Below are 22,165 nucleotides of genomic sequence, written 5' to 3'. Positions count from 1 at the left end.
TTGTGAGGAGAATGTTTATGGCAAAGGAGTTTACTGAATTTAGGGCTTAGAAATAATTAAAATAGTTAGAAGTTAAAGATTTAAGGAATGTTGTAAAGTTAGCATATTTTACTATAGCTTATAGAAGTTAGGAATTTTTAGAGACACTATAGCTAGAAGCCTTTTTAAGAGATAGTGAGCTCAGGATGTTAGGGGCAAACAGGATTTAGGAAGATAAGTAGTAAACTGAGGAATGTAGCATGAGTTACAATGTAATCACAAGTTAACTATAGGACACATTAGAGTTCAGTTCAGTTCAGTTCAGTTCAGTCGCTCAGTCATGTCCGACTCTTTGTGACCCCATGAATCGCAGCACGCCAGGCCTCCCTGTCCATCACCAACTCCTGGAATTCACTCAAACTCACGTCCATCGAGTCAGTGATGCCATCCAGCCATCTCATCCTCTGTCATCCCCTTCTTCTGCCCCCAATCCCTCCCAGCATCAGAGTCTTTTCCAGTGAGTCAACTCTTTGCATGAGGTGGCCAAAGTACTGGAGTGTCAGCTTTAGCATCATTCCTTCCAAAGAAATCCCAGGGCTGATCTCCTTCAGAATGGCCTTGATTCATGGACCTGACATTCCAGGTTCCTATGCAATATTGCTCTTTACAGCATTGGACCTTGCTTCTATCACCAGTCACATCCACAGCTGGGTATTTTTTCTTTGGCTCCATCCCTTCATTCTTTCTGGAGTTATTTCTCCACTGATCTCCAGTAGCATACTGGGCACCTACTGACCTGGGGAGTTCCTCTTTCAGTATCCTATCATTTTGCCTTTTCATACTGTTCATGGGGTTCTCAAGGCAAGAATACTGAAGTGGTTTGCCATTCCCTTCTCCAGTGGACACATTAGAGGAGGTAGATAATAGATGATAAGGCTGATTCCCAGAGAATCACTGAAGCAGGAACTCTGTTTGAAGAGCAACAATGGTTTATGGAGATGATAAATCTGGGAGAGGGGGAACTGAAAATGTCAAACCTCTGGCCTAATGTTTTTATAAAAGTATAAAAGAGAATCTTAAACTTGGAATAAACAGGCAGTCCATAGAAAAATGAGAGGCTGTCTCATCACTGCCACCATTCACCTCTTCAGGTTGAATCCCTGGTTGCTGGAGTTGGACTCTGGCAAGTGGCTCCCAGAACAGGGGACACTGAAGAGTAAGTAATCTGGGAATGTAACGTGGGACGGTTAGGATTGTACCTGTGGGTGGCCGGCACCCTTCTGCAGTTTAGGCAGGGTGAGGAGGGTACAGAATCAGTAAGAATATTCTCTAGAAGAATGTGTTTCTCTGCATCTAAGAATATACAAATGTTTATTGAAATATTACTTCATATGTTAGCCCATGGATGTGTTAAAGTAAGCACAGGAAGACTGTCTAAATTTCTACATTTGTTTTATACTCTGCATGGGCCAGAAAAGGTTCGTGTAGATGCTTTTGCTCTGTGGAATATGATTAGAAATGTCCTGGACCCCCGTCATGAGGCTGTTAGATAGCCTATGGGGGAGGCTATAGAGGTGGATGGTGGTGGGTCTCCACATTCTGCACAGATCATGTTTTCTGCCATTGACGAAGTAAAGGAGGGAGACTGTGCTCTATTCCCAAGGAAGGAGAGGGCTTACAGGACGCTGCGGCTGGGCGACCTGGCGAGCCCCCTCCCCCTCTGCGCAAACCTTTAAAAATTTATCCACCACTTTCTTATTTAAGGCGACCACCGCCACCTCCGCTTGTGCCTCCCAGGGCCCAGGAGTTCCCCACTTTGCCTCCAAAGCCTCCCAGAGCATTGCCTAAGGCTTAGAAAGATAGAGTTTTTTTTTTTTTTTTTAACAAAGGAGCTTTTAAAGCAGACGCATGCACAATATACTGGAGAAGGCAATGGCACCCCACTCCAGTACTCTTGCCTGGAAAATCCCATGGACGGAGGAGCCTGGTAGGCTGCAGTCCATGGGGTCGCTAAGAGTCACACACGACTGAGCCACTTCACTTTGACTTTTCACTTCATGCATTGGAGGAGGAAATGGCAACCCACTCCAGTGTTCTTGCCTGGAGAATCCCATGGACAGAGGAGTGTGGCGGGCTGCCGTTTATGGGGTTGTACAGAGTTGAACACGACTAAAGTGACTTAGCAGCAGCAGCACAATATATAGAGCTGCTCCTTGGAGAAAACCCCCTCAGGGGGGCCTCACCCAGGCTTAAAAAAAAAAAAAAAAAGGTTAATCATAATGGAAACGATTCTACAAATAAAAAATGTTTCTCTTGTGGCCAAATGGGGCATTTTTGCCAGCAATGTCCTGCCAAGGAGGGACAACAAGCCGTGCCAATCAACCCCAGGTAGCGCAGGACTGGACCTCAGTTCCACCACCGCAACAATATTAACCCCTGACGTGCTGGTTACTCTGATTCCAATGGGAGCGGCTGGTCCCCTACCTGAGGGGATTGTAGGACTTGTGCTGGGGCGTAGCTCGCTTTCTTTTCAAGGAATTTCGGTGGTGCCTGGTGTAGCAGATTCTGATTATACTGGGGAAATTAAAGTTTTGATCTTGCTGCCTACTAAAACTGTGCGAATTAATAAAGGTCAAAGAATAGCACAGCTTTTGCTTTTACCTTACTATTAGACAGGAAAAACCTTGACTTCTCAAGCTAGGGGCCCCAGAGGATTTGGATCTAGTGATCTAGCTTTTTGGGTGCAGCAGTGAGTCAACTCTTTGCATCAGGTGGCCAAAGTATTGGAGCTTCAGCTTCAATCCTTCCAATGAATATTCAGGATTGGTTTCTTTTAGGACTGACTGGTTTGATCTCCTTGAAGTCCAAGGGACTCTCAAGAGCCTTCTCCAACACCACTTTTTGAAAGTGATTTTGAAAGCATCAACTCTCATATTCATACATGACTACTGGAAAAACCGTAGCTTTGACTATATGGACCTTTGTTGGCAAAGTGATGTCTTTGCTTTTTAATATGCTCTCTAGGTTTGTCAAAATTTTCTTCCAAGAAGTAATCTTATTTTTTTATTTTCATGGCTGCAGTCATCATCTGCAGTGATTTTGGAGCCCAAGTAAATGAAACTTGTCACTGTTTCCATTGTTACTCAATGTTAATCTCAAGTTACTGAATCTAATTTATGTTTATAGGGAATTTCAACCAAATAGCAGAAAATATTCTTCTCAAGTACCCATGACAGTCACCAAGATAGATCTTTTCTTGGGTCATAAAAATATAGCAATTTAAAAACATTTGAAACTACAAAAAGTATGATCTCTGACCAGAAGAGAATGAAACTAAAATAACAGGAAGAAAATATAACAACTTTTCATTACTTGATATTATGTATATATGCATGTAAATGATCTATGGCATAGAAGAAGTCTCAAGAAACACAGAAAATATTTTGAATTTACTGTAAGTGAAAATATAACAAACCATATCAAATTTTGTGAGATGTAGCTAAAGGAGAGCTTGAAGGAAAAAATCACAGGAATAAATGCTTACATTATTAAGCATGTAATAATTCTCAAATCAATTATTAATACCTATGCACTGACATAAAAAAAGGAGAGTAAAAACCCCAAATGAAGTTGAAGTGTGAATATAGTAAATATATAAACATTAATAAATGAAATAAAGGGAGGAGCTAAGATGGCAGAGGAATAGGACGGGGAGACCACTTTCTCCTCCACAAATTCATCAAAAGAACATTTAAACGCCGAGTAAATTCCACAAAACAGCTTCTGAATGCTGGCAGAGGACATCAGGCACCCAGAAAAGCAACCCATTGTCTTCTAAAGGAGGTAGGAAAAAATATAAAAGACAAAAAAAGAGACAAAAGAGGGAGGGACGGAGCTCCGTCCTGGGAAGGGAGTCTTAAAAAGAGAAAAGTTTCCAAACACCAGGAGACACTCTCACTGCCGAGTCTGTGCAGAGCCTTGGAAGCACAGAGGGCAACATAACAGGGAGGAAAAATAAACAATTAAAACCCACAGATTACGAGCCCTACGGTAACTCCCCCAGCGGAGAAGCAGCGCAGATGCCTGCACCCCTCACTAGCAAGCAGGGGCGGGGCAGGGAGGTGCGGGTTGCATCGCTTAGAGTAAGGATCTGGCCTGAATGCCCTGAGTGCTATCTGAGCAAACTAATTTGGGCTAGCAAACCAGACTGTGGGATATCTACCACGTGAAAAGCCAGCCCTAACCTAAGACACCTCCAGGCCCGCAAACAGAACAAAGGACTGAACAGAGATAGCTGGCTGCAGACCATCCCCCTCCGGTGACAGGCAGCCAGAGCTGGAAGGGGGCAATCGCAGCCCCAGAGAGACATTATCTACAAAATGTAAGCGGGCTTCTTTGCTAACTAAGATTTCTTGGGGTTCTGGACGGTCAACATCCGCCTGAGAAGGTGCGCCGGTTGTACACCCAGAAAACCGAGCGGTGGGGAGGCGCTAAGTCACAGCAACTGCGCTCGCCAAACACCTCATCACCTGAGCTGCTCAGACCTGGGAAGGGCACAAAATGCAGGCCCAACTGAGTCTGCGCCTCTGAGGACTACCCGAGTGCCGGAACCTGAGCGGCTTAGACCTGGGAGGTGCAGGCAGCCCAGGGCTGGCCTCGGATGGTTCCCGGTGAAGCAACCTAGAGCCTGAGCAGTGTGGGCAGGGAGGCTACACGCGGGGGCAGACCCAGTGTGGCTGAGGCACTGTGAGCACACGCCAGAGTTATTTGTTTGCAGCGTCCCTCTCTCCCCACAGCGCGACTGAACAAGTGAACCTAAAAAAAAAAAAAAGTGTCCACCTCCGCCCCCTTTGTATCAGGGCGGAAATGAGACACTGAAGAGACCAGCAAACAGAAGAAGCTATAACAGAGGGAACCGCCTTGGAAGCAACAGGCAATAGATTAAAACCCTGTCGTTAGTACCGACTACATAGGAAGGGGCCTATAGATCTTGAGAAATATAAGCCAGACCAAGGAACTAGCCGAAAATGAACTGACCCCACAATACCCACAACAACACCAGAGAAAGTCCTAGATATATTTTAACTATTTTTACGATCATTTTTTCTTTCTTTTTAAAAATTTTTTTTTAAAAATTTAAGTCCTCTATTACTCCTTTAATTTTCACTTTTATAACCTACTATTACTTTGCAGAAAAAAAGACCCTATTTTTTTTAAAGTGAACTTCATATATATATTTTTTATAATTTTTGTGACCTTGTTTTTTTTTTCTTTTTTCTTTTTCTCTTTCTTTCTTTCTTTTCTTTTCTTTAACATTGTATTTTTGAAATTCCAAACTCTACTCTAGATTTTTAATTTTAGCTTTTTGGTATTTGTTATCAATTTTGTACCTATAATTTTTTAAAATAATTTTTGTGACTTTTTTTCTCTCTTTCTTTCTCTTCTTCTTTTCTTTAACATTGTATTTCTGAAATTCCAAACTTTACTCTAGATTTTTAATTTTTGCTTTTAGGTATTTGTTATCAATTTTGTACCTATATTTTCTTTATAATTTTTGTGACTTTTTTTTTCTTTTCCTCTCTTTCTTTTCCTTCTTCTTTTCTTTAACATTGTATTTTTGAAATTCCAAACTCTACTCTAGATTTTTAATTTTTGCTTTTAGGTATTTGTTACCAATTTTGTACCTTTAAGAACCCAATCTTCAGTACCCATTTTTTACTTGGGAGCGAGATTACTGGCTTGTCTGCTCTCTCACCCTTTGGACTCTTCTTTTTCTCCACCAGGTCACCTGTGTCTCCTCCCTAACCCCTCTGTACTCTACCCAACTCTGTGAATTTCTGTGTGTTCCAGACGGTGGAGAACACTTAGGGAACTGATTACTGGCTGGATCTGTCTCTCTCCTTTTCATTCCCCCTTTTATCCTCCTGGCCACCTCTGTCTCCTTCCTCCCTCTTCTCTTCTCTGTATAACTCCGTGAACATCTCTGAGCAGTCCAGTTGTGCAGTGCACATAAGGAAGTAATTACTGGTTAGCGCGCTCTCTCCTCTACTGATTCCACCTCATCTCATTCGGGTCACCTCTAACTCCCTCCTCCCTCTTCTCTTCTCCATGTAACGCTGTGAACCTCTCTGGGCGACCCTCACGGTGGAGAAACTTTTCATCTTTAACCTAGATGTTTTATCAATGGTGCTGTATAGAAGGAGAAGTTTTGAGACTACTGTAAAAATAAGACCGATAACTGGAAGCAGGAGGCTTAAGTCCAAACCCTGACTCCAGGGAACTCCTGACTCCAGGGAACATTAATTGACAGGAGCTCATCAAACGCCTCCATACCTACACTGAAACCAAGCACCACACAAGGACCAACAAGTTCCAGGGCAAGACATACCAAGCAAATTCTCCAGCAACACAGGAACACAGCCCTGAGCTCTAATATACAGGCTGCCCAAAGTTACTCCAATCCATAGGCATCTCATAACTCATTATTGGACACTTCATTGCACTCCAGAGAGAAAATCCAGCTCCACCCACCAGAACACCGACACAAGCTTCCCTAACCAAGAAACCTTGACAAGCCACCTGTACAAACCCACACACAGCGAGGAAACTCCACAATAAAGAGAACTCCACAAACTGCCTGAATACAGAAAGGACACCCCAAACTCAGCAATATAAACAAGATGAAGAGACAGAGGAATACCCAGCAGGTAAAGGAACAGGATAAATGCCCACCAAACCAAACAAAAGAGGAAGAGATAGGGAATCCACCTGATAAAGAATTCCAAATAATGATAGTGAAATTGATCCAAAATTTTGAAATCAAAATGGAATCACAGATAAATAGCCTGGAGACAAGGATTGAGAAGATGCAAGAAAGGTTTAACAAGGACCTAGAAGAAATAAAAAAGAGTCAATATATAATGAATAATGCAATAAATGAGATAAAAAACACTCTGGAGGCAACAAATAGTAGAATAACAGAGGCAGAAGATAGGATTAGTGAATTAGAAGATAGAATGGTAGAAATAAATGAATCAGAGAGGAAAAAAGAAAAATGAATTAAAAGAAATGAGGACAATCTCAGAGACCTCCAGGACAGTATTAAACACTACAACATTCGAATCATAGGAATCCCAGAAGAAGAAGACAAAAAGAAAGACCATGAGAAAATACTTGAGGAGATAATAGTTGAAAACTTCCCTAAAATGGGGAAGGAAATAATCACCCAAGTCCAAGAAACCCAGAGAGTCCCAAACAGGATAAACCCAAGGCGAAACACCCCAAGACACAGATTAATCAAATTAACAAAGATCAAACGCAAAGAACAAATATTAAAAGCAGCAAGGGAAAAACAACAAATAACACACAAGGGAATTCCCATAAGGATAACAGCTGATCTTTCAATAGAAACTCTTCAAGCCAGGAGGGAATGGCAAGACATACTTAAAGTGATGAAAGAAAATAACCTACAGCCCAGATTATTGTACCCAGCAAGGATCTCATTCAAATATGAAGGAGAAATCAAAAACTTTTCAGACAAGCAAAAGCTGAGAGAATTCAGCACCATCAAACCAGCTCTCCAACAAATACTAAAGGATATTCTCTAGACAGGAAACACAAAAAGGGTGTATAAATTCGAACCCAAAACAATAAAGTAAATGGCAACAGGATCATACATATCAATAATTACCTTAAACGTAAATGGGTTGAATGCCCCAACCAAAAGACAAAGACTGGCTGAATGGATACAAAAACAAGACCCCTACATATGTTGTCTACAAGAGACCCACCTCAAAACAGGGGATACACACAGACTGAAAGTGAAGGGCTGGAAAAAGATTTTCCATGCAAATAGGGACCAAAAGAAAGCAGGAATAGCAATACTCATATCAGATAAAATAGACTTTAAAACAAAGGCTGTGCAAAGAGACAAAGAAGGTCACTACATAATGATCAAAGGGTCAATCCAAGAAGAAGATATAACAATTATAAATATATATGCACCCAACATAGGAGCACTGCAATATGTAAGACAAATGCTAACAAGTATGAAAGGAGAAATTAACAATAACACAATAATAGTGGGAGACTTTAATACCCCACTCACACCTATGGATAGATCAACTAAACAGAAAATTAACAAGGAAACACAAACTTTAAATGATACAATAGACCAGTTAGACCTAATTGATATCTATAGAACATTTCATCCCAAAACAATGAATTTCACCTTTTTCTCAAGCCCACATGGAACCTTCTCCAGGATAGATCACATCCTGGGCCATAAATCTAGCCTCAGTAAATTCAAAAAAATTGAAATCATTCCAAGCATCTTTTCTGACCACAATGCAGTAAGATTAGATCTCAGTTACAGAAGAAAAACTATTAAAATTCCAACATATGGAGGCTGAACAACAAGCTGCTGAATAACCAATAAATCACAGAAGAAATCAAAAAAGAAATCAAAATATGCATAGAAACAAATGAAAATGAAAACACAACAACCTCAAACCTGTGGGACACTGTAAAAGCAGTCCTAAGGGGAAAGTTCATAGCAATACAGGCATACCTCAAGAAACAAGAAAAAAGTCAAATAAATAACCTAACTCTACACCTAAAGCAACTAGAAAAGGAAGAAATGAAGAACCCCAGGGTTAGTAGAAGGAAAGAAATCTTAAAAATTAGGGCAGAAACAAATGCAAAAGAAACAAAAGAGACCATAGCAAAAATCAACAAAGCCAAAAGCTGGTTCTTTGAAAGGATAAATAAAATTGACAAACCATTAGCCAGACTCATCAAGAAACAAAGGGAGAAAAATCAAATCAATAAAATTAGAAATGAAAATGGAGAGATCACAACAGACAACACAGAAATACAAAGGATCATAAGAGACTACTATCAGCAATTATATGCCAATAAAATGGACAACGTGGAAGAAATGGACAAATTCTTAGAAAAGTACAACTTTCCAAAACTGGACCAGGAAGAAATAGAAAATCTTAACAGACCCATCACAAGCACGGAAATTGAAACTGTAATCAGAAATCTTCCAGCAAACAAAAGCCCAGGTCCAGACGGCTTCACAGCTGAGTTCTACCAAAAACTTAGAGAAGAGCTAACACCTATTCTTCTCAAACTCTTCCAGAAAATTGCAGAGGAAGGTAAACTTCCAAACTCATTCTATGAGGCCACCATCACCCTAATACCAAAACCTGACAAAGATCCCACAAAAAAAGAAAACTACAGGCCGATATCACTGATGAACATAGACACAAAAATCCTTAACAAAATTCTAGCAATCAGAATCCAACAACACATTAAAAAGATCATATACCATGACCAAGTGGTCTTTATCCCAGGGATGCAAGGATTCTTCAATATCTGCAAATCAATCAATGTAATACACCACATTAACAAATTGAAAAATAAAAACCATATGATTATCTCAATAGATGCAGAGAAAGCCTTTGACAAAATTCAACATCCATTTATGATAAAAACTCTCCAGAAAGCAGGAATAGAAGGAACATACCTCAACATAATAAAAGCTATATATGACAAACCCACAGCAAACATTATCTTCAGTGGTGAAAAATTGAAAGCATTTCCTCTAAAGTCAGGAACAAGACAAGGGTGCCCACTTTCACCATTACTATTCAACATAGTTTTAGAAGTTTTGGCCACAGCAATCAGAGCAGAAAAAGAAATAAAAGGAATCCAAATTGGAAAATAAGAAGTAAAACTCTCACTGTTTGCAGATGACACGATCCTCTACATAGAAAACCCTAAAGACTCCACCAGAAAATTACTAGAACTAATCAATGAATATAGTAAAGTTGCAGGATGTAAAATCAACACACAGAAATCCCTTGCATTCCTATACACTAATAATGAGAAAATAGAAAGAGAAATTAAGGAAACAATTCCATTCACCATTGCAATGGAAAGAATAAAATACTTAGGAATATAGCTACCTAAAGAAACTAAAGACCTATATATAGAAAACTATAAAAGAAAGAAATCAAAGAGGACACTAATAGATGGAGAAATATATCATGTTCATGGATTGGAAGAATCAATATAGTGAAAATGAGTATATTACCCAAAGCAATCTATAGATTCAATGCAATCCCTATCAAACTACCAACAGTATTCTTCACAGAGCTAGAACAAATAATTTCACAATTTGTATGGAAATACAAAAAACCTCGAATAGCCAAAGCCATCTTGAGAAAGACGAATGGAACTGGAGGAATCAACCTGCCTGACTTCAGGCTCTATTACAAAGCCACAGTCATCAAGACAGTATGCTACTGGCACAAAGACAGAAATACAGATCAATAGAACAAAACAGAAAGCCCAGACATAAATCCATGCACCTATGGACACCTTATCTTTGACAAAGGAGGCAAGAATATACAATGGATTAAAGACAATCTCTTTAACAAGTGGTGCTGGGAAAACTGTAAAAGAATGAAACTAGACCACTTTCTAACACCATACACAAAAATAAACTCAAAATGGATTAAAGGTCTAAACGTAAGATCAGAAACTATAAAACTCCTAGAGGGGAACATAGGCAAAACACTCTCTGACATACATCACAGCAGGATCCTCTATGACCCACCTCCCAGAATACTGGAAATAAAGGCAAAAATAAACAAATGGGACCTAATTAAACTTAAAAGCTTCTGCACAACAAAGGAAATTATAAGCAAGGTGAAAAGGCATATATATGCATATATATGGAATTTAGAAAGATGGTAACAATAACTCTGTATACAAGACAGCAAAAGAGACATTGATATATAGAACAGTCTTTTGGACTCTATGGGAGAGGGAGAGGGTGGGATGATTTGGGAGAATGGCATTGAAACATGTATATCATATATGAAATGAGTCGCCAGTCCAGGTTCTATGCACGTTACTGGATGCTTGGGGCTGGTGCACTGGGACGACCCAGAAGGATGGTATGGGGAGGGAGGAGGGTTCAGGATGGGGAACACATGTATGCCTATGGTGGATTCATTCTGATATAGGGCAAAACCAATACAATATTGTAAAGTTAAAAAAAAAAAAAAAGACCTAAGAAGGCATAACATTCAGAGGGCCCCTGGGATATGAACCAGTCTTCTAGGTCTCAACCTGGGGTGATTTTTGCCCCATCCTTGACCCCAGAGATATGGAAGGGGAGGAAGTGCTGCCTTTGGCATCTACTCAGTAGAGACCAGGACACTGCTACACATTCTGCAAGACAGCTCTCCACAACAAAGAATGATTCTGCTCCAAACATCAATAGTGCCAAAGTTGAAAAATCCACAGCAGATAAACAAGGCGTGGGCCTTTCACCCCAAGAATCTTGATGCCTTCTTTTGAGTCTGAGAACCTTCTCTTCATAAGAGCTTTTTGTAGTCATAATCTGGTTTACTCAACCAGGTGGTGACTCTTCAATTGAGGAAGTCAGTGGGCCCCTGAAGGATCTTGGCCCCATATCCTTCCTCTTTCCTCTCTTGTATCATGAAAGAGCAGACAGAACCAAGCTCATCCAATTCAAACTTTCTATAGAACTTTGAATGTTAAGCTAAATATTTCAATATAAAAGAAACAAAGTTTTCTAGCAATTAGGCACGTCTGATGTGAAATTCCTGCTGATGTGAAATTCCTGCTTCTAAGTCTCCCTCTAGGGGCTTCCCTGGTGGCTCAGATGGTAAAGAATCATCGAGCAATGCAGGAAACCCGGGCTTGATTCCTGGGTCTAGAAGATCCCCTGGAGGAGGAAATGGCAACCTACTCCAGTATTCTTGCCTGGAGAATTCCATGGACAGCGGAGGCTGGTGGGCTAAAGTCCATGGGGTTACAAAGAGTCAGACATGACTGAGTGACTAACACTTTCACTTTTTCACACTTCAAGGCTCCTTTTAGCTGACTCATCAGTTTTAAATCTACTTTCCCAGTTTCTCTTGGATTTTCTGAGCTACATCATATTGTTTCAGTAAATTACCTTTTTGTTTAAAAAAAATAAATGAAATAAAAAGCAAAATGTAAGAGAAAAGAATAAAATAAAAGCAGATTCTTTGAAAAGTTAAAAAGGAATAAAATTTTAATTAGAATTACAGACTAAAAGAGAATTACAACCTGTCAATATCAGGAAGAAGAGAGACATTAAAAGGGTAATAATGGAATTCTGCAAATGTTCATAAGATTTCAATTTAGAAGAAATACAACAATTTCTTAAAAATCACAAAGTACCATAGCTTGTCTAATTTGAAATAGATAACCTCTGAATATTCCTGTAAATATTAAGTAGATTAAATTTGTTTTTCCCCAGTTTTATGGAGATACAATTGATAAGTTAAATCTGTAAGCATTTAAGGTGTATAATTTTACATGTATATTATGTAGAAATTATCACCACAATCAAGCTAATAATTAACACATCCATCACCTCACATAATTTCCATTTTCTTCCTTTCTTCTCCCTGTAGTGAGAAACAGTTAAGATCAAACCTCTTAGAAAATTTCAGTATACAACACAGTATTGTTAACTATAGTCTCATTGCTGTGCATTAGATCTCCAGAAATTATTCTTTGTCCTTAGCTAATACTTTGTTCAATCAATTGACCAACATCTCTGCACTGCCCCTCCATCCCCAGCCCCTGGTAATTACCATTCTATTCTCTGCTCCTATGAGTTTGACTACTTTAGATCCCATGTATAAGTGAGACCATGCAGTATTTGTCATCCTGTATCTAGCTTATTTTACTTATCATGATGTCCTTTAGGTTAATTCATGTCACAAATGTCAGGACTTTCTTCTTTTTTTACAAGGCTGTCTTCCCTCATAGCTCAGTCGATAAAGAATATGCCTGCAATGCAGGAGACCTGGGTTCAATTCCTGGGTCGAAAGATCCTCTGGATAAGGAAATGGCTACCCACCCCAGTATTCTTGCCTGGAGAACCCCATGAACAGAGGAGCTTGGCAGGCTATAGTCCATGGGATCGCAAGAGTCGGACACGACTTAGCGACTAAACAACCATCACATGTAGATACATCACATTTTCTGTATCCATTTATCTGCTGATGGACATTTCGGTTGTTTCTATCTTGGTTATCATGAATAAGAGTGCAGGTATCTCTTCAACATCCTGATTTTGTATCCTTTGGATATAGACCCCAAAGTGTTAGTGTTGGATCACTGATTAGTTCTTAAATATAATTGAATCTATAGTTTGATAGAGGAGAACATAGGCAAAACACCCTCCAACATTAATCACAGCAGGTTCCTCTATGACCCACCTCCCAGAATATTGGAAATAAAAGCAAAAATAAACAAATGGGACCTAATTAAACTTAAAAGCTTCTGCACAACAAAGGAAATTATAAGCAAGGTGAAAGTACAACCTTCAGAATGGGAGAAAATAATAGCAAATGAAGCAACTGACAAACAACTAATCTCAAAAATATACAAACAACTCCTGCAGCTCAATTCCAGAAAAATAAACGACCCAATCAAAAAATGGGCCAAAGGACTAAACAGACATTTCTGCAAAGAAGACATACAGTTGGCTAACAAACACATGAAAAGATGCTCAACATCACTCATTATCAGAGAAATGCAAATCAAAACCACAGTGAGATACCATTTCATGCCGGTCAGAATGGCTGCTATCCAAAAGTCTACAAGTAATAAATGCTGGAGAGGGTGTGGAGAAAAGGGAACCCTCTTACACTGTTGGTGGGAATGCAAACTAGTACAGCCACTATGGAGAACAGTGTGGAGATTCCTTAAAAAACTGGAAATAGAACTGCCTTATGACCCAGCAATCCCACTTCTGGGCATACACACTGAGAAAACCAGAATTGAAAGAGACACGTGTACCCCAATGTTCATTGCAGCACTGTTTATAATAGCCAAGACATGGAAGCAACCTAGATGTCCATCAGTAGACAAATGGATAAGCAAGCTGTGGTACATATACACAATGGAGTATTACTCAGCTATTAAAAAGAATACATTTGAATCAGTTCTAATGAGGTGGATGAAACTGGAGCCTATTATACAGAGTGAAGTAAGCCAGAAAGAAAAATACCAATACAGTATAACAATGCATATATATGGAATTTAGAAAGATAGTAATGATAACCCTGTATGCGAGACAGCAAAAGAGACACAGATGTATAGAACAGTGTTTTTGACTCTGTGGGAGAGGGCGAGGGTGGGATGATTTGGGAGAATGGCATTGAAACATGTATAATATCATATAAGAAATGAATTGCCAGTCCAGGTTTGATGCAGGATACAGGATGCTCGGGGCTGGTGCACTGGGATGACCCAGAAGGATGGTATGGGGAGGGGGGTTCAGGTTGGGGAACACATGTACACCCATAGCGGATTCATGTCAATATATGGCAAAACCAATACAATATTGTAAAGTAATTAGCCTCCAATTAAAATAAATAAATTTATATGAAAAAAAATCAAAAAGTAAATCTTCAGGTTCAGATGATTTTACTATTAAACTTTACCTAACATTTAAAAAATAAATAAATTAAAATTAATTATTTAATTAAATAAAAATAAAAAATTCTACATAATTTCTTCCATATAATAGAAGGGGAAGGAACACTTCTCAACTCATTTTATGAAGCCAGTACTACTCTGATACCAAAACAGACAAAGGCAAATCAAAAAGAGGGTACTATAGGTGAAGATCCTTCACAAACTTAGTTCTGAACAAAATATTATCAATCCAATTGAATTATATATTTAAAAAATCCACAACCAAGTGAAATTTATCCTATGAATGTAAGGTTGGCTCAATATTTGAAAATCAATCAATCCACCATGTGTAAAAATAGTCTAAAAGAAGAAAAACCACATACTCATTAATAGATGCAGGAAGAGACTCTGATCAAACAATAAAAACTCTCTGCAAAATCAAAATAGAAACAATTTCTTCAAGGTGATAAAGATTATATATGTAAAAAAAATTTTAATGAAGAAAGACCAAATTCTTTCCCTATGAGATCAGGAACAAGTCAAGAATGTCCATTCTCAATAATCACATTCATTATCATACTGTCCCTAACCAGTGAAACATGTTAAGAAAAAGAAATAAAGGGCATAGATTGGCACTCATAAAAGAAACCGTCCATATTCTCTGATGACCTGATTGTCTATGTATAAAACCAAGGAATCTACAAAACACTCCTAAACCTAACAAGTGAGCTTAGCAGGGTCAGAGGATAATAGGTCAACACACAAATATCAATCATTTTTCTATGTGCAATTAATAAACAACTAGAAATAAAAATTCCTTAAAGTTCCAAATCATGAAATGAAATACACACACACACATTTAAATAGGTACTGGATCTGTATATGCTCAGTCACTATGTTGTGTTCTACTATTTGCAGACCCGTGGACTGTAGCCCAGCAGGCTCCTCTGTCCATGAGATTTTCCAGGCGAGAATACTAGAGTGGGTTGCCATTTCCTTCTCCAATGGGATCTGTATAATGAAACCTAAAAATGGTGATAACATATATACACTATTATGCATAAAACAGATAGCTAGTGGGAAGCTGCTGTATTGCACATGCAGCTTAGCTTGGTGCTCTGTGATGACCTAGAAGGATGGGACAGGGAGGTGGAAGGGAGGCTCAGAGGGAAGGGATATGTATACATAGAGCTGATTCACTTCATTGTATAGCAGAAACTAAGGTAATATTGTAAAGCAATTATACTACGCTAGGAAAAATCAATGGAGAGGGCAATGGCAACCCACTTCAGTACTCCTGCCTGGAAAATCCCATGGACAGAGGAGCCTGGTAGGCTGCAGTCCATGGGGTCACTAAGAGTCAGATACGACTGAGCGTCTTCACTTTCACTTTTCACTTTCATGCACTGGAGAAGGAAATGGCAACCCACTCCAGTGTTCTTGCTTGGAGAATCCTAGGGATGGAGGAGCCTCGTGGGCTGTCGCCTATGGGGTTGCACAGAGTCGGACACGACTGAAGTGACTTAGCAGCAGCAGCAGGAAAAATCAAAGATCTAATTTAATGAAAAGAGATACTGTGTTTAAGTATTTGAAATCTCAGCATAATAACAATGTTAATTCTCTCCAAAGTGATATGTAGATTTAATGTAATATTGATAAGAATCACAGCAAATTTTTGTAGATATATAAAATATAATACAAAAGATTTTCAGGAAAGGCCAAACAGTTTAATAGATAAAATGCTTTTGGAGAAGAATATAGTTGGATGAATAGCACTATCTATATTGAGACTTTTTGTAAAGAGATATACACATAAGTCAATGGGACAGAAAAGAGTTCAGATATAAGCCAACAGAAGTATGACCACTTGACTTTTGACCAATGCACAAAAGGCAATTGAAAGATGAAAGAGTAGTATTTTCAAAAAATGCTGTTAGAACAATTAGTCATCTACATGCAAAAAATAATATAGATCTAAACTTTACATCTTATACAAAGAGTAACTCAAAATGGATCATAGATATGTGTAATATGTAAAATTACAAAAGTTTAGAAGAAAATATAAAATAAAATCATGTTTTGGGGTCAGGCACAGAGTTCCAGAAAAGACAGCAAGGGCAGGAACATTAAGAAAAACATGATAAATTTGATTTTAATATTTAAAATCTTATTTTCTGCCAAAGACATTGTCAAGAAAATGAAATGACTAGTTACAGTTTGGGAAAAACATTTGCAAAGAATATCCATCAAAGACATTTATCCAGAATATATAAAGAATTCTCAACAATTCAATAATAAGGAAACAACTCATATTTTTAAAAGAGGGTAGAGGGTCTGAACAAATATGTTATCAAAAAGACTGTAAAAATGCAACTAAGCACAGGAAAATGATCAGCATCATTAGCTATCCACGAAATGACAATTGAAACCACAATTAAACTACATGTCTATTAGAGTGGTTAATTTTTAAAAAGTATTAATATCAAATTCTGGCAATTATGTGGAGCAACTGAAATTCTCTTTGCTGGTTGGAGGGCAAAATGGCACTCTGGAGAGCAGTTTAGCAGTTTCTTATAAAGTTAAACATTTAAAATATGATGCAGTAATCCTATTCTGAGAGAAATAAAAGCTGCGTTTGTACACGAAACTCAGAACACATTTATTTATATTCATTATGCTTGGAAACAACCCAGTGTCCTTCAGTTGGTATACTGTGTTACCTCCAAACATGAAATATTACTAAGGAATTAAAAGAAACACACTGCTGATCACACAACAGCATAGAAAAGATCCCAAAGGCACTATGCTCTGTGTAAGTAGATAATCTCTAAAGGTTACATACTGTTTGATTCCATTTATATAATATTCTCAACATGACAAAACAACAGTGATAAAGAATAGACCAGTAGATTTTCCCAGTAGTTATCGGCAGGTGGGGGGCGGGGGGAGTGTGAGAGGGATGACTACAAAGGAAGAGTGTGAGGGAGTGTTTTGGGGTGATGAAACGTCTTGTATCGTGATTGTGCTGATGGTTAAGTGAGTTAAAATTCACAGATCTGTATATTTAAAAAGGTAAATTTACTGTATAATTTTTAAAAATTTGACTCACCATAGAGTAGAAGAAAAGGTGTTCTGATAGTGTCAAGTCATTAAACAATAAGTCGCCCTGTGGGCAAAAGCCCAGATTTTCTCGAATTTCAGTTATATTCTTTGTGATGTCATATCCATCAATAAAAACCTCTCCTCTGGTAGGAGGGTAATGACCTACAAACAAGCCAAAGACATGACAGAACTGAACTTTGGTAAGAAAGCATAAGATGTTGCAAGTTAACATCTCAAATTCAGCCTATTTGTGAATTACTCAAAAGAATTAACACTGTCTCTTGTAAAAGAATAGTTACAGGAAAGTATCAATAGTTACACCTCAGTGGCAGGATTAGCTGTCTTAAATTTCTTTTTATTTTCATTTTTACTTAAATATATTAATTTTCTACAATGGATTGGGTTATATTGGTAATAAAAACATTTAAATATTTGCTATATTTCAATGTATTTGCATTGCAATCAGTCAATTACTACATATGTGAACCATATTAGGTACTGTGTAGATGCTAAGGAAAACATAAGATCTGGAATATGTAACTTTTGTCCTGAAGAAATTTAAATATTAATAACAATCAGTTCAGGTCTTGTGGGAAATTATTTGATAATATGTAAAAAATGAAACTATAAAACCATTTAAAACACTTGAATCATTGATCCTATTTAAGAATATATTCTTTTTTATTGAGATATTGACATATAACATAGTAATTTCAAGTGTACAATGTGATTTGACATTTGTATATAGTGTGAAATGATGAAGAAAAAAACTAGAGTTAACTAGAGTTAACATCCAGCACCATACAGTTATAATCTTTTTCTTAGTGTTAGAACTTAAAGGTTTACTCTCTTAGCAACCTTCAAATTTACCGTACAGTAACTGTAGTCATCATGTTATACATTACAATCCCATGACTTGTTCAGGTTATAACTGGAAGTTTGTACCTTTGACCCCTTTCATCTGTTCAGCCTAGTCCCCATCCCCTGTCTCTGAGAACTACCAATATGTTTTCTGTATTTATGAGTGGCTTAAGTTGTTTTATTTTTTTAGGATTCCACATAAAAGTGAGACTATGTAGCATTTGTCTTTATCTCATTTATTTTGCTTAGTATAATGCCCTTGAGGTCCATCCATGCTATCACAAATGGTCAGATTTGTTTCCTTTTTTATGTCTGAATAATATTTCACTGTACAATATACTACTTCATTCATCTATTTGCACTTTGAACACATTCCCAGGTGATGCTGGTGATGCTGCTGGTCAGAGGACCAGACAGTAAATTAGGGTAAAGGCTAACTTGCTTTGTAAAAGAGGCTGTGAAGAATTTTAAAGGCTTCCCAGGTGGCACTAGTGGTAAAGAATCTGCCTGCTAATGCAGGAGACACGAGAGACATGGGTTTGATGCCTGGCTCAGGAAGATCCCCTGGAGTAGGAAATGGCACACCACTCCAGCATTCTTGCCTGGAAAATTCTATGGGCAGAGGAGCCTGGTGCGCTATAGTCCATGGGGTCACAAAGAGTCAGACATGACTAAACAATTGAGACATGAGACATAAAAAAAGCTTAAATAGGACAGAAATTTTGCATTCATATGATAATTCCAAGATGAATTATCCAAGTTGGTAGGAAGATCAACTCCACGTTTTCCTTATCTAATCATCCATCAAAGAATATGTAGGTTTTTCACCTATGTCTTGGCTATTGTAAATAATGCCACAACAAACGTTGATGTGGGGGTGTGCATCTTTCTGAGTCAGTGTTTTCATTTCCTTCAGACATATATGAGAATTGGAATGGCTGAGTGATATGGTTGTTCTATTTTTATTTTATGAGGATCCTCCCTACTATTTTCCATAGTGGCTACAGCAATTTACATTTTCTGAAGGTTCCTTTTTCTCCACATCTCTGGCAATACTTGTTATTTCTTGTATTTTTAATAATAGCCATTCTAACAGATGTAATGGAGAAGGCAATGGCACCCCACTTCAGTACTCTTGCCTGGAAAATCCCATGGACGGGGGAGCCTGATGGGTTGCCGTCTATAGCGTCGCACAGAGTCGGACACGAATGAAGCGACTTAGCAGCAGCAGCAGCAACAGATGTAAAGTTATGTCTTTGTGGTTTTGGTTTGCATTTCCCTGATGACAAGTGATGTTGAGCATATTTTCATGTACGTGTTGGCCATCTGTATGTCTTTATGAAAAAATGTCTCTTTAGATCCTCTGTCCATTTTTAATTGCTTTTTTTTGCTAATGAGTTATAGGAATTCTTCATGTATTTTGGATATTAACTTTGTCAGAAATACATTTTGCAAATATTTTCATTTGGTAGGTTCCTTTTCACTTTACTATGCAAAAGTTTTTTAGTTTGACATAGATACACTTATTTTTGATCTTGTTGCCTTTCCTTTTGGAGTCAAATAGAGAAATTATAGCCAAGACTAATGTCAAGGAACTTGCTGCCTCTTCTATCTTCTGGAGTTTTATGGTTTCAGGTCTTATGTTCATGTCTTAAATGATTTTGAGTTGATTTTAATGTATGATGTGAAATAGTGGTTTTTTCATTCTTTTGCATGTGGCTGTCCAGTTTTTCCAACATGATTTATTGAGGAGATTGTGCTTTCTTCTTAGTTTATTGTTGGCTCCTTTGTCATAAATAATTAGTTGGACATATAAACGTGGGCTTATTTATGGACTCCCTATTCTGTTCCATTGATTTATGTGTCCATTTCTATGACAATACCATCCTGATTTGATGACTATATTTTTGTAGTATTGTTTGAAATCAGGAAGCTTGATGTCTCCAGCTTTGTTCTTTCTCAAGACTCTTTGGATATTTGCGATCTTTTGTGGTTCCATACAATTTTTAGGATTGTTTTGTTGCTGTTAAAAGTGTCACTGGAGTTTTGATAAAATTGCAGTTAACCTGTAGATTGCTTTCATTAATATGGTCATTTTAATGGTATTAATTCTTCCAGTCCATGAGCATGAAATATCTTTCATTTATTTGTGTCTTCTTCAATCTGTTTTAATCATGTCTCATACTTTTCATTGTACAGGTGTTCTAACTTCTTTGTTAAATGTATTCCAAAAGTATTTTATTCTTTTTGATGTAATTGTCTTTTTTCTACATTCCCTTTTCTGATAGTCTGTTATTAGTATATAGAAACAGAACAGATTAAAAAAAATTATTTATTTGACTGTGCCAGGTCTTCATTGCTGCATGCAAATTCTTAATTGCAGCATGTGGGCTCTAGTTCCCCAACCAGGGATCAAATCCAGGCTCCTTGCATTGGGAGTGTGGATCGTAGTCACGGGACCACCAGTAAAGTTCCAGAAAAGATTTTTATACATTGATTTTGTATCTTAAAACTTAACTAAATTTGTTTATCAGTACTAATAGTTTTTTGAGATGTCTTTAGTGCTTTATATATATAACCATGTTGTCTGCAAATAGTGACAAATTTACGTTTTCTTTCATGATTTGGATGCTTTTAAATTTCTTTTTCTTGCCTAATTGCTGTAGGTAGCATTTCCAGTATTGTGCTGAATAAGAGTGGCAAAGTGGGTATCCTTGTCTTGTTCCTGACATTAAAAGAAAAACATTCAGCTTTTCACTGGTGATGATGATATGACGTGTAGGCTTCCAATATGTGGATTTTATTATGTTGAGGTCATTTCCCTCTTACCCACTTTGTTGAGTCTATATCATAAATGGATGCTCAATGATTTTTCTTCATCTATTTGGATGATTAAAAATATGTGCTCCAAAATGGAAAACTATATTCAAAGATATCTAAATAAGGCTATTTGACTGAAGACTCAAAAAAAAAAAAAAAAGAAAAGAAAATGACTATGTTAATTACAGCATATTACCATATGGCTATTAAAAGGAACATTATATAACAATTAGAAATACCATGTCACTTTGGAAAGGACAAGAACATGGACTATAGCATATTAGAGAATTTTAATGTGAAATTATGTTCTAAAAAGCAGAACACAAACTGTCATGTTACACAATCAGTTCAGTTCAGTCGCTCAGTCGTGTCTGACTCTTTATGACCCCATGGACTGCAGCACGCCAGGCTTCCTTGTCCATCACCAACTCCCAGAGCTTGCTCAAATTCATGTCCATCAAGTCAGTGATGCCATCTAACCATCTCATCCTCTGTCATCCCCTCTTCTCTCACCTTCAATCTTTCCCAGCATCAGGGTCTTTTCCAATGAGTCAGTTCTTCACATTAGGTGGCCAAAGTATTGGAATTTCAGCTTCAGCATCAATCCTTCCATTGAATATTCAGGACTGATTTCCTTTAAGATTGACTGGTTTGATCTCTTTGCAGTCCAAGGGACTCTCAAGAGTCTTCTCAAACACCACAGTTCAAAGCATCAATTCTTCCACACTCAGTCTTTTTCATGGTCCAACTCTCACATCTATACATGACTACTGGAAAAATCATAGTTTGACTATACAAACCTTTGTTGGCAAAGTAATATCTCTGCTTTTTAAAATGTTGTCTAGGTTTGTTGTAGTTTTTCTTCCAAGGAGCAAGCGTCTTTAATTTCATGGTTGCAGTT

General features: G+C 37.9%; 1 protein-coding gene across 1 annotated transcript in view; it reads right to left on the bottom strand.

Moving 5' to 3' along the window:
* Positions 1-22,165, bottom strand: part of LOC133238361 (phospholipid-transporting ATPase ABCA3-like) — a 219,104-nt gene that overhangs the window by 90,549 nt on the left and 106,390 nt on the right. The window contains exon 13 of the mRNA XM_061401372.1: positions 17,591-17,745. Within this exon, the coding sequence (XP_061257356.1) occupies positions 17,591-17,745 (155 nt within the window). The remainder of the gene's footprint in view (positions 1-17,590; positions 17,746-22,165) is intronic.

Source organism: Bos javanicus, chromosome 25 (assembly GCF_032452875.1).
Source record: "Bos javanicus breed banteng chromosome 25, ARS-OSU_banteng_1.0, whole genome shotgun sequence".
Classification (NCBI taxonomy): Eukaryota; Metazoa; Chordata; class Mammalia; order Artiodactyla; family Bovidae; genus Bos; species Bos javanicus.
This window is presented reverse-complemented; position numbering and strand designations above follow the sequence as displayed.